Source organism: Pseudoliparis swirei, chromosome 22, assembly GCF_029220125.1.
Source record: "Pseudoliparis swirei isolate HS2019 ecotype Mariana Trench chromosome 22, NWPU_hadal_v1, whole genome shotgun sequence".
NCBI lineage: Eukaryota > Metazoa > Chordata > Actinopteri > Perciformes > Liparidae > Pseudoliparis > Pseudoliparis swirei.
In genome coordinates, this window is record NC_079409.1 from 23,413,622 (window position 1) to 23,426,256 (window position 12,635).

A 12,635-nucleotide genomic window follows, 5' to 3' on the forward strand; every position below is an offset into this window, starting at 1 on the left:
CAACAACACATCAATAGAAACAGTAGAAACAGCAGAGTAGAAACTCCTGCAGGCACCCCGTCTGTCCTGTGGCTCTACCGACTGTCACCTTGTAGGATGGATCTACATCTTCTTCTCAAGGTTTAACTATGTGATGGTTTTAAGAACGGGGGAGGGGCCTATTGCTGCTTGTTGGGAACATCATCTGCCTCATCAGGTGCTCTATAGAGCTGGTTACCTGCCTCATCAGGTGCTCTATAGAGAGCTGGTTACCTGCCTCATCAGGTGCTCTATAGAGCTGGTTACCTGCCTCATCAGGTGCTCTATAGAGTTGGTTACCTGCCTCATCAGGTGCTCTATAGAGAGCTGGTTACCTGCCTCATCAGGTGCTCTATAGAGCTGGTTACCTGCCTCATCAGGTGCTCTATAGAGCTGGTTACCTGCCTCATCAGGTGCTCTATAGAGAGCTGGTTACCTGCCTCATCAGGTGCTCTATAGAGCTGGTTACCTGCCTCATCAGGTGCTCCATAGAGCTGGTTACCTGCCTCATCAGGTGCTCTATAGAGAGCTGGTTACCTGCCTCATCAGGTGCTCTATAGAGCTGGTTACCTGCCTCATCAGGTGCTCTATAGCTGGTTACCTGCCTCATCAGGTGCTCTATAGAGGGCTGGTTACCTGCCTCATCAGGTGCTCTATAGAGCTGGTTACCTGCCTCATCAGGTGCTCCATAGAGAGCTGGTTACCTGCCTCATCAGGTGCTCTATAGAGAGCTGGTTACCTGCCTCATCAGGTGCTCTATAGAGCTGGTTACCTGCCTCATCAGGTGCTCCATAGAGAGCTGGTTACCTGCCTCATCAGGTGCTCTATAGAGCTGGTTACCTGCCTCATCAGGTGCTCTATAGCTGGTTACCTGCCTCATCAGGTGCTCTATAGAGGGCTGGTTACCTGCCTCATCAGGTGCTCTATAGAGCTGGTTACCTGCCTCATCAGGTGCTCCATAGAGAGCTGGTTACCTGCCTCATCAGGTGCTCTATAGAGAGCTGGTTACCTGCCTCATCAGGTGCTCTATGGAGAGCTGGTTACCTGCCTCATCAGGTGCTCTATAGAGAGCTGGTTACCTGCCTCATCAGGTGCTCTATAGCTGGTTACCTGCCTCATCGGGTGCTCTATAGAGGGCTGGTTACCTGCCTCATCAGGTGCTCTATAGAGCTGGTTACCTGCCTCATCAGGTGCTCCATAGAGAGCTGGTTACCTGCCTCATCAGGTGCTCTATAGAGAGCTGGTTACCTGCCTCATCAGGTGCTCTATAGAGCTGGTTACCTGCCTCATCAGGTGCTCCATAGAGAGCTGGTTACCTGCCTCATCAGGTGCTCTATAGAGCTGGTTACCTGCCTCATCAGGTGCTCTATGGAGAGCTGGTTACCTGCCTCATCAGGTGCTCTATAGAGCTGGTTACCTGCCTCATCAGGTGCTCTATAGAGCTGGTTACCTGCCTCATCAGGTGCTCTATAGAGAGCTGGTTACCTGCCTCATCAGGTGCTCTATAGAGAGCTGGTTACCTGCCTCATCAGGTGCTCCATAATGAGCTGGTTACCTGCCTCATCAGGTGCTCTATAGAGAGCTGGTTACCTGCCTCATCAGGTGCTCTATAGAGCTGGTTACCTGCCTCATCAGGTGCTCTATAGAGAGCTGGTTACCTGCCTCATCAGGTGCTCTATAGAGAGCTGGTTACCTGCCTCATCAGGTGCTCTATATAGAGCTGGTTACCTGCCTCATCAGGTGCTCTATATAGAGCTGATTACCTGCCTCATCAGGTGCTCTATATAGAGCTGGTTACCTGCCTCATCAGGTGCTCTATAGAGAGCTGGTTACCTGCCTCATCAGGTGCTCCATAGAGAGCTGGTTACCTGCCTCATCAGGTGCTCTATAGAGAGCTGGTTACCTGCCTCATCAGGTGCTCTATAGAGCTGGTTACCTGCCTCATCAGGTGCTCTATAGAGCTGGTTACCTGCCTCATCAGGTGCTCTATAGAGAGCTGGTTACCTGCCTCATCAGGTGCTCTATAGAGCTGGTTACCTGCCTCATCAGGTGCTCTATATAGAGCTGGTTACCTGCCTCATCAGGTGCTCTATAGAGCTGGTTACCTGCCTCATCAGGTGCTCTATAGAGAGCTGGTTACCTGCCTCATCAGGTGCTCTATAGAGAGCTGGTTACCTGCCTCATCAGGTGCTCCATAGAGAGCTGGTTAGCTGCCTCATCAGGTGCTCTATAGAGAGCTGGTTACCTGCCTCATCAGGTGCTCTATGGAGAGCTGGTTACCGGCCTCATCAGGTGCTCCATAGAGAGCTGGTTACCTGCCTCATCAGGTGCTCTATAGAGCTGGTTACCTGCCTCATCAGGTGCTCTATAGAGCTGGTTACCTGCATCTTCAGGTGCTCTATAGAGCTGGTTACCTGCCTCATCAGGTGCTCTATAGAGCTGGTTACCTGCCTCATCAGGTGCTATATAGAGCTGGTTACCTGCATCTTCAGGTGCTCTATAGAGCTGGTTACCTGCATCTGCAGGTGCTCCACCTACCTGTAAGGAGAAGCCTTGGTCGCACTGGAAGGACACCATGTCGCCCACGGTGTAGCGGTCGCCCAGCTTGTGGCCGTGACTGAGAGGCAGCGGCTCTGGGCAGGAATCCAAACCTATTGCTTAGGACAGAGTCACAACACACCAGGTGGACAGCCGTCATTCTCCTGCTCAGGGACCAAGACTCAGGTACCTGTTGCATAACCAACGGCACATTCACATGAATCATCCTCCATCCACAGAGGAATGACTGAAACACTTTGGTAATTACAAGAGAGCGAGTCCTTTGTGCTCCGCCACGTCATCGTAACGTTGGACATGACGTTCTCTTGGCGGCGGTCGACTGTCTGAAGCGATCAGTGTGAAACGAATAAGCATCCAGGAAGTAGAACTCAATAGAAGAGTTAGACTCCAAAGTGACGACAGAGCCGTGAGGGCCTCTGATATGGAGGACTGAAATCTCTTAAGTATAAATAAATAAATAAATGCATGATTAAATACAGGAATAAATGAATAAATCCTTAAATAAATGTATGAATAAATACAGGAATAAATAAATAAATCCTTAAATGAATGTATAAATAAGTAATGCTTAAATAAATGTATGAATAAATAAATACAGGAATAAATTAATTAATTAAGAAATATGTGTGGACACATAAATAGAGACATAAATAAATGAAGAAATACAGAAATAGATTTATTTAATGATGTCTTGTTTAGGTATAACTTATATTTATTTGTTCATGTATTTATTTATTTATACAGTTATTCAAGCATTTATTTATTTATTCCTGTATTTATTTATACATTTATTTAAGCATTTATTATTATGAAGCCTGACACTGACGGTTGGCCCTCGGTCTATAACAGCAATTAATTTATATTCCATTGATTTAAGAAGTGAAGCTGTCTGCAGGAGTGGGGACAGCCATGAACAAACGAACATTTGGTAAAACTTGTCTGTATTATAGAAGTTTTCTCTTTGACGCATAATGAGTAAGCCGGCCGTGGGGTGAGAGGCAGTGGGCAGGAGAACACACACACACACACACACACACGAAACAAAATAAATGTGTCACAACCTCTGTGTGGGCACGGGTAGAGACAGCCCGCGAAAAAGGACACACACACACACACACACAAGCCCTCTCGAAAGGCAAACAGGAGGCAAGTTGGTGGGTGGATGAACGTAAACAACTGAAATGTCCACCAGAGATTCTGAACCCTGAACAGCAGGGCTATTCAACTTCAGAAGCAAGTGGGCCGAATAAGAAAATCACGGGGGGTGTGAGGGCCGCACAGAATATTGATCAAATAATGGCTAAAAATGAAAAACAGTAATGTATATTTCTACAGGTAAACAGTCACACGAAAATACGTCGGTATTGTGTGGCAAAGTGTTAGAACAAGCATCACTATAAACATGTTTCAAAGTGTAAATATCCGCTCAAGGTAACCAGTTGTTTCAGATCCCTTCAACCAAACTGTTCCCATGAAAAAATAAGAAATGTGACTTAATGGATCAATATATAAATTACTTGAGCTGAAACTAATATCTGGTGGCGCAGCGCAGACTGCATGTCTTTGAGTGCAGTCTCCTTTTGCGTGAAAGAGATCGAAACCAGGTCGGGCGATCTTTTTATTTTTATTTTTTCTAAAATGTATTTCTTCATCCGTGGCTGTGATGCACTGCTCACTTATACAATCGTAATCGCCGAAATGGATATGAACGGTGGCTTGAAGATCTCCAGCAATATGTTTGTGAATGTGTGACGAATCTGGTGCGCGAGACAGAGCCCCGCTGCAGATGTGAAGAGAACACAACGCCAAGAGGGAAACCAGTAGGTTTGAAAACCAGTAGGGGTGTAACACCGGCAACCAACACGGGTGCGTAACATAAAGATGTAACCATACAGGTTTGGTTGAGGCAACAGTGAAACTCGATGGCTCTGGGTTAGATGTCTCAATGTATAAAAGAGGCGTGTCCGTCAGTTTCATTTTTTCTTACCAAGCTATACTGATTTGCAGGCAGTCTTGCAGGCCATAGTTAAACTCAAGGAGCCTCTGACAACTACGTGCATATATATATATATATACACATATATATATATATATATTTCTATATATATATAAATAGTTTAAATACATATAAATATATATATATGTATTTCTATATATATTTCTATATATATATATTTCCATATAAATATATGTATATATATATTTATACATATATAAATATAAATATATATATAAATAAATAAAACAGTGTAAATGTGTCAGAACATAGAAGAACTACACTTTAAGGATCGTCAGGGGTCTTTCTGCTAAAGCTGAGCTCAGTGAAGTGTGTTGGTAAGCATATATAGATCCACGAGAGCTGACGGGCACATACTGTACCCCCCCCCCCCCTCCATCTCCCCCCCTCCCCTTTCCCCTAGCCAACTTGCTGGAATGTTGAAGGAACTCAAAGGGAAGTATTCGATAGGTTTAAGCTTTCATTTAACTGCAAGCAAGCATTCTTCAACAGAGAAACAGATGTTTATAGCTGCACTGCTGACGCCGTGTTCTCAGTGGGCGTCCACTTAGAGGACGGGGCAAGCAGCGGGGGGAAGTCTTAAAAATATTCAAGATATTAAGATGTTCTTTTGGGACATGACTGTTCTCTTTGTTTTTTAAAACGTAATTCCTTTACGCCTAAACTAACATGCCAGGAGGTAAACGGTGTGCTGTGTTTTTATTAATATATTGAAGCCTGCATGTATCAGTCACATCGGACCCAAATAGACCAGCAGCCCAGCACACGGTGCTGGGCTCAGAGCGGTGGGCCCGCTACAGACGCCCCCCTGCTGGCTCCAGATGGATTCCAGTGGGATGATCAGAATGCCCCCTGCTGGGAGAAGGTCCTCACACGCTGCTCACAGGACACAGCGGCGCCTGGAGGGAGCCCTCATCAGACGGGGAGGACACATCCTCAGCAGGACGGACCGCTGACGGTCCCCAGACAGGGAATCCTCACAACAAGGAACCCACCAGGTACCCAGTTAGGCCCAAGGCAGCCAATAGGATCAACAGGAGGCCCAAGGCAGCCAATAGGATGAACAGGAGGCCCAAGGCAGCCAATAGGATGAACAGGAGGCCCAAGGCAGCCAATAGGATCAACAGGAGGCCCAAGGCAGCCAATAGGATGAACAGGAGGCCCAAGGCAGCCAATAGGATCAACAGGAGGCCCAAGGCAGCCAATAGGATCAACAGGAGGCCCAAGGCAGCCAATAGGATGAACAGGAGGCCCAAGGCAGCCAATAGGATCAACAGGAGGCTCAAGGCAGCCAATAGGATGAACAGGAGGCCCAAGGCAGCCAATAGGATCAACAGGAGGCCCAAGGCAGCCAATAGGATCAACAGGAGGCTCAAGGCAGCAAATAGGATCAACAGGAGGCTCAAGGCAGCCAATAGGATGAACAGGAGGCCCAAGGCAGCCAATATGATGAACAGGAGGCCCAAGGCAGCAAATAGGATCAACAGGAGGCTCAAGGCAGCCAATAGGATCAACAGGAGGCCCAAGGCAGCCAATAGGATCAACAGGAGGCCCAAGGCAGCCAATAGGATGAACAGGAGGCCCAAGGCAGCCAATAGGATCAACAGGAGGCTCAAGGCAGCCAATAGGATCAACAGGAGGCCCAAGGCAGCCAATAGGATGAACAGGAGGCCCAAGGCAGCCAATAGGATGAACAGGAGGCCCAAGGCAGCCAATAGGATCAACAGGAGGCCCAAGGCAGCCAATAGGATGAACAGGAGGCCCAAGGCAGCCAATAGGATCAACAGGAGGCCCAAGGCAGCCAATAGGATCAACAGGAGGCCCAAGGCAGCCAATAGGATGAACAGGAGGCCCAAGGCAGCCAATAGGATCAACAGGAGGCTCAAGGCAGCCAATAGGATCAACAGGAGGCCCAAGGCAGCCAATAGGATGAACAGGAGGCCCAAGGCAGCCAATAGGATGAACAGGAGGCCCAAGGCAGCCAATAGGATCAACAGGAGGCCCAAGGCAGCCAATAGGATGAACAGGAGGCCCAAGGCAGCCAATAGGATCAACAGGAGGCCCAAGGCAGCCAATAGGATCAACAGGAGGCCCAAGGCAGCCACAGGGTGTCTACAGGAATAAACCAGTGAAATTTAAGACTTTTTAAGACTTTTTAAGACCACGTCTAAATAAAATTTAAGACCTAATTTACGATGTAAATATACATTAATATAAATTAATTAATTCAAAGTAAACACACTGATGTCTGTTCAAAATTAACAGTATGGTGTAATGCAAAAGGATAACACAAATGTCATTGCTGTTGTAAATTATATTTATTAATACATTTTCAGAACATTTAAGTCCCATGAACAAATGTCTCTAAAATTAAGTAAATATATTTAAAAAATACATGCAACATAGTTCCTTTTGAACAAAAAAAAATCCATAAAATAACAAAACATTTCCAGCTGCTTTTAAAATGCAAATTCATTTACATAATAGAATGTATGTGAGTGAGTGAGTTCTCATGTCTCTATGTGATGGATGTCTGTGCACAGGTTCATGTCTACTCCTGAGCTTTTGTGAATATACTAGGAAAACAATCCTTTTCAAACTGTATTAATATAAAAACTTCCAGTTGACATTTGGTCCATTCTCCTGGAAAAAAGAAAGAAAAAAGGCAGACATTAGCCAAACAACAGTCACCACATCTCTTATGACACCACTTCAGATTAATGTCAGACTGGATAAATATGAATGAATACTATTTTTACAAATTAAGCAACGTGATCCATCCCTTGAGCCTAGTGAACACTATGTAGACATATTGACAGGTAAACACCACTCTACTGCCATTCTAAAACTATTGTTAATTAGTCTAATTAATGTGTAGTGCGCCTATGCATAGCTGTTATTAACTTGACACATGAGTAAAGCTTAACTATATGAAACACATACTCATATACAAGAGGATAGTTAATACATATATATTTATGGTAGACTTACTTTGAGGTGCTGAAGTAGGTCCTGGTGTCATGGCCCATGAGCTCCACAGGATCCTGACTGGACGTGGTCATTTCACCAAGAGCACATGAAGTCCAGCTGTCTGCTCGCGGTGGTCTGGTCCAGAGTCTCGTGGAACAGAATGAAGAACGCACTGCAGCGTTGGTCTTCGGTGATGAGCTCTTTGTTGCAAGGCGCTGGATTTCCTCCGGTGACCTCCAGCGTTGTAGTTGACGTCGTTGCTGGCGGCGGAGCAGGAGCTCGCGGCGGAGCAGGAGCAGGGCGAGCAGGAGCAGCAGCAGCAGCTAGCGGCGGAGCAGCAGCTAGCCCCGCGGGCTGCTGGCGGCCTTCGCTAGTCTCTGTGCTTCTTGCTCTGCACGTGAGATTCCACCGCTGGAAAGTCTCGTGACACATAACGCAGATTTAGAAGCATTTCACCAACCGTGACCAGAAACACTCGTTCTTTTCAAGCCGTTGTTGAACTTGCATCCTGCCATGTTTTCTAAAGTAGCCGATGCTTCACGTTGTAGGGGATGGGACCGAATACGCGGTGCTCACCCGTGTGCGCGCATCACGGCAGAGCTTCGATGCCGGCGCGCGCATCGCTCTGTCGCGCGAGCCGAGAATTGTTTGCCGGGGGGGGATTTCACCCTGTTATAGGGGAAACACTGGAGTTGATAAGCGTGTCTTCTTGTCTGGTCAATACGCAACTGTGAGGTGCGCGAATGGACCGAGCGGCCAGCTGCTGATCACTCAACAGCCCGACCTGCACGAATAGACGAATGATGAAGATCTTTATAATTGTAAATAGAAACACGACTCCAGCTGACTCCTGCTCAGGAAGTGAAACTGAAAGCTTCGCCATCGAGACACCATTCGAGGAATAGATGCTGGTATTCTCCGTTCTCTTTCCTTTCTTCTTCTTAATATCTGAACCCATGTCTCCGGCTGGTTGCTCTACAGGCGCACGCCGCTGGTTTGCCCGGAGCGTTTCTGCCAAGGCGTTTTAGGAGCGGCTGGTGCGATCGCGCCCAAAGTCCCGTTTCAACCCGATGCTTCATGCACAGTGAGGAGTGAGGAGTGTCAAAGCATCTTCAGCACCTCCTCGTGAGCGTCGTTGCCTCTGTTCTGGACTTATGATGAAGCCTTGCTTTGTTCAGTCTGGGAGTTGACCCCTGACCTGTTTCAGGAAGGTTAGGGACTTGAGCTGCGTTGCAAATTGCAAACTTTGTATTTGTCCTTTTAGTCGACAACACAAATGAAGAGGCGTGCGTCCGGGTCAGAGGGCCGCCCCGTCGGGAGGAAATGAACGGAGACGCCAGAGAGTCGCGTCGCACACAGCGACTAATAAACGAGAGACATTAAAAATAAACGAGAGAGAGACCAGCGCATCATTATAACGTGACCCCCTGTGTGCGGCCCTCAGGTCACAGCAGGGGTCACGCTGCAGATGCAGTGGTGGGGGGGAGAGACTCCACTGGCAGAGAGGGTGATTCCTGCTCCGGGTTTTTAATTGCAAGGTTCAGCCATCGTCACATGACCATTAAAAACTGCATATCATTTGAAAATACGCAGTTAGCGATAATCATGGAGAAGATTGTATGCAGCCTCAGGTTCACAGAGGACTGTTAGCGTGACGTCCGTGAGGGGCGGACATGAGACGTGTGGTCAAACCGTCAGTGACAGGTCTCAGGTCTGTTTCAGGGGATTCGTTCCCAAGGGATCTGGAATCGATTCGTTAGGTTGAAATAATGTCTCTGCAGAAACTTTGTGGAGGATGCCAAATGGAGCATCGTGTCTGGCTCTAAAGACGTATTCGTGATGCGTGGTCGCCAAGACTTTGATAACCCTAAGCCCCGCCCCCTGCCGAGCGCAGTTCTCTTGTTTATTCAAAGTGTCCCGTTTGACCCAGGCGCTCCCCTCGGTCCCTCAATGAGCCGCTGAGTGTGACATCGCATGAGCGCTTCTGGAGAGATGCAAACACAGAGCAGGCGCAGACAGCTCGCTTAGAGCCTGCTGCAGCCGTCTGCGCCGCGCAGACACCGCGTCTCACCGTGCAGCCGGGACACACACACACACACACAACACACACACAGACGCAGTGCTTCCAGGAAAGAGGAGGTGCTGTGGAGACGAGGCGCTGACGGAGGGCGACAGGACCGTGAAGTGGTTCCGGTGCCGGCGGTCTGGCAGCCGAGACAGACTCGGTGACAGCCATGTTTTTTCCGACTGTAGATCTGAGTGGCAACTGTTAGTGTTGGGTTGAGTCCACAGGGCTCTCATCGTGGCCTTTGTGCAGCCACGTCTCATTTAACCATCTCCATGATGTCTCCTATGATGTCTCCATGAGGTCACCATGAGGTCTCCTATGATGTCTCCTATGAGGTCTCCATGAGGTCTCCTATGAGGTCTCCTATGATGTCTCCTATGATGTCTCCATGAGGTCTCCATGAGGTCTCCTATGAGGTCTCCATGAGGTCTCCATGAGGTCTCCTATGATGTCTCCTATGAGGTCTCCATGATGTCTCCATGATGTCTCCTATGAGGTCTCATGAGGTCTCATGAGGTCTCCATGAGGTCTCCATGATGTCTCCTATGTCTCCATGAGGTCTCCATGAGGTCTCCATGAGGTCTCCATGATGTCTCCTATGAGGTCTCCATGAGGTCTCCATGAGGTCTCCTGAGGTCTCCATGATGTCTCCTATGAGGTCTCCATGAGGTCTCCTATGAGGTCTCATGAGGTCTCCTATGAGGTCTCCATGAGGTCTCATGAGGTCTCCATGAGGTCTCCTATGATGTCTCCTATGAGGTCTCCATGAGGTCTCCATGAGGTCTCCTATGAGGTCTCATGAGGTCTCCATGAGGTCTCCTATGAGGTCTCCATGAGGTCTCCATGATGTCTCCTATGATGTCTCCTATGAGGTCTCCATGATGTCTCCTATGAGGTCTCATGAGGTCTCCATGATGTCTCCTATGATGTCTCCTATGAGGTCTCCTATGAGGTCTCATGAGGTCTCCATGAGGTCTCCTATGAGGTCTCCATGAGGTCTCCTATGAGGTCTCCATGAGGTCTCCATGAGGTCTCCTATGAGGTCTCCATGATGTCTCCATGAGGTCTCCTATGAGGTCTCCATGAGGTCTTATATGAGGTCTCCATGAGGTCTCCTATGATGTCTCATGAGGTCTCCATGATGTCTCCATGAGGTCTCCTATGAGGTCTCCTATGAGGTCTCCATGATGTCTCCATGAGGTCTCCATGAGGTCTTCATGAGGTCTCCTATGAGGTCTTCATGAGGTCTCCATGAGGTCTCCATGAGGTCTCCCATCGCCACACAGAAAGAACATTTCTTGTCTGCGTTGCTCAGTAACCAGATAGAAGGAAGAACAAATGGATCTTAAAGAGATGAATAACAAAGAGGGTATTGAGTTTGACAATAAAAGAGACGAATGGAAAAGGCCTGAGATGTAAAACACTCGTTCACAAGTATTGCATCATCCCATGTGTGCAGAGCTCCATGGAGCGCCTGCAGACCAGCGCCCCTCTTTTCATTCACCGTCAGTCCGTCGCCCCACTGGTCCAGCTGTAGTGCATGGTGCATATTCAGCATGCTTCTTATGCCCCTAGGTCAAGGGTCACCAACAGGCGGGCCGTGACCCGGGTTCCGACCCTGGACCGACAACCGATAGATGGTTGAGCATTTTAAGTTTTCATGGATCGCCTCTATTTAACCTTTCCGGCTCTCGTCCAGCGGTGCAGGAAACGCACCAATGACAGCGCCGAAAATCCTCTCACGTGATCCCACTCGGCCAATCACAGACGGCCACTCATGCGCCGACGTATCGACTCACATCGAAACGAAGGAGCGGGAGGAAAAAGAGCCAACGATTAGAATCCTGAGTTAACGGCCCAACACGCCGTTAACGGAGAGCAGAGATGAAACAAGTGGTTTAATAACCAGATAGTCCCTGCACACACATTAATTTTTTTAGATGACAAGAATACAAAATCTATTGGCTCTTTTCATTGAGTGTGAAGCTGCGGGCTCAGGAACATCATGTTTTATTACCTTCGCATTGAAAATGCCGGAAGGTTATGTTTTGATCGCCGTGTATTTATTTATTTATTTGTATGCGTGTTATTCGCAAAACTCAAAAAGTATTGAACCGAATCGCATGAAATTTGGTGGGATGATTGTTTATTATCCGGGGACCAATTGACTAGATTTTGGGATCGATCGGGTCAAAGGTCAAGGTCAAAGGTCATGAACAGGTCAAAATGTTCTTGAATCGCATGAAATTTGGTGGGATGATTGGTTATTATCCGGGGACCATTTGATTAGATTTTGGGATCAATCGGGTCAAAGGTCAAGGTCATGGAAAGGTCAAACTCTTTTTTTACCATAGCACGATACCTTTTTGTCCAATTGGCATGCAACTGCCAAAATGTTCATAATTCAATGCCCAATCTTGTGATATGCGAAGGTATGCACTCTACCGAGTGCCCATTCTAGTTTTACATGTTTTAAAAGCTTTCTGTTTTAAATCCAGCCTTAATTTGATTTTAAATAAGATAATTTATTTATTCTTAGAGTATGTATTATTTATATTTAATCCAGCTCAATTAGAAATCTGTGATAATAAATATTGTTTAGATGTTATTCAATTGAATATTCTTTATTTAATTTGAGTCTGTTGATGACTACATGCAGACGTAGATACTAGTTTAACTACGTCAATACATCATAGAGCGCAGCTTTCACATGCTTGAGATGCTCCGGACCTTCAGATGAGGAGCTTCTCTCTCAGAGGAACTCGTCTTCAGTTCCCCACCCTGATGAAGAGCCCCCTGGGAGACGAGGAGGCCCTCAATGGAAGAGCGTGCAGCTCCAGGAGCTTCAGAAGGGACGACTTCAAGAAAACTTTTGAGGAATGCAATGGAGCAAAGACCAAGAGCTGCTCAGGAGGAAGAACACGCTATGTCAGCGGCCGGCGGCTCCTCATACCTGTGTACTCCAGGTGGAAGCCGGCGGCGGAGACGCTGATGTCGGACTGG

At 47.5% G+C, this 12,635-nt stretch overlaps 1 protein-coding gene and 1 long non-coding RNA gene across 2 annotated transcripts in view; both read right to left on the reverse strand.

Annotated features, from left to right (window-relative positions):
* Positions 1-12,635, reverse strand: part of csmd3a (CUB and Sushi multiple domains 3a) — a 306,306-nt gene that overhangs the window by 102,727 nt on the left and 190,944 nt on the right. Inside the window, exons 37-38 of the mRNA XM_056445250.1 lie at positions 12,586-12,635; positions 2,557-2,675 (exon numbers count right to left, since the gene is read on the reverse strand). The exon at positions 12,586-12,635 is cut by the window's right edge and continues 55 nt beyond it. Of these exons, the coding sequence (XP_056301225.1) occupies positions 2,557-2,675; positions 12,586-12,635 (169 nt within the window). The remainder of the gene's footprint in view (positions 1-2,556; positions 2,676-12,585) is intronic.
* Positions 6,894-7,851, reverse strand: LOC130213531 (uncharacterized). Its single transcript, XR_008835477.1, has 2 exons — positions 7,586-7,851; positions 6,894-7,237 (listed from the first exon to the last, which is right to left on the reverse strand). It is a non-coding gene; the product is annotated as an uncharacterized LOC130213531 (long non-coding RNA).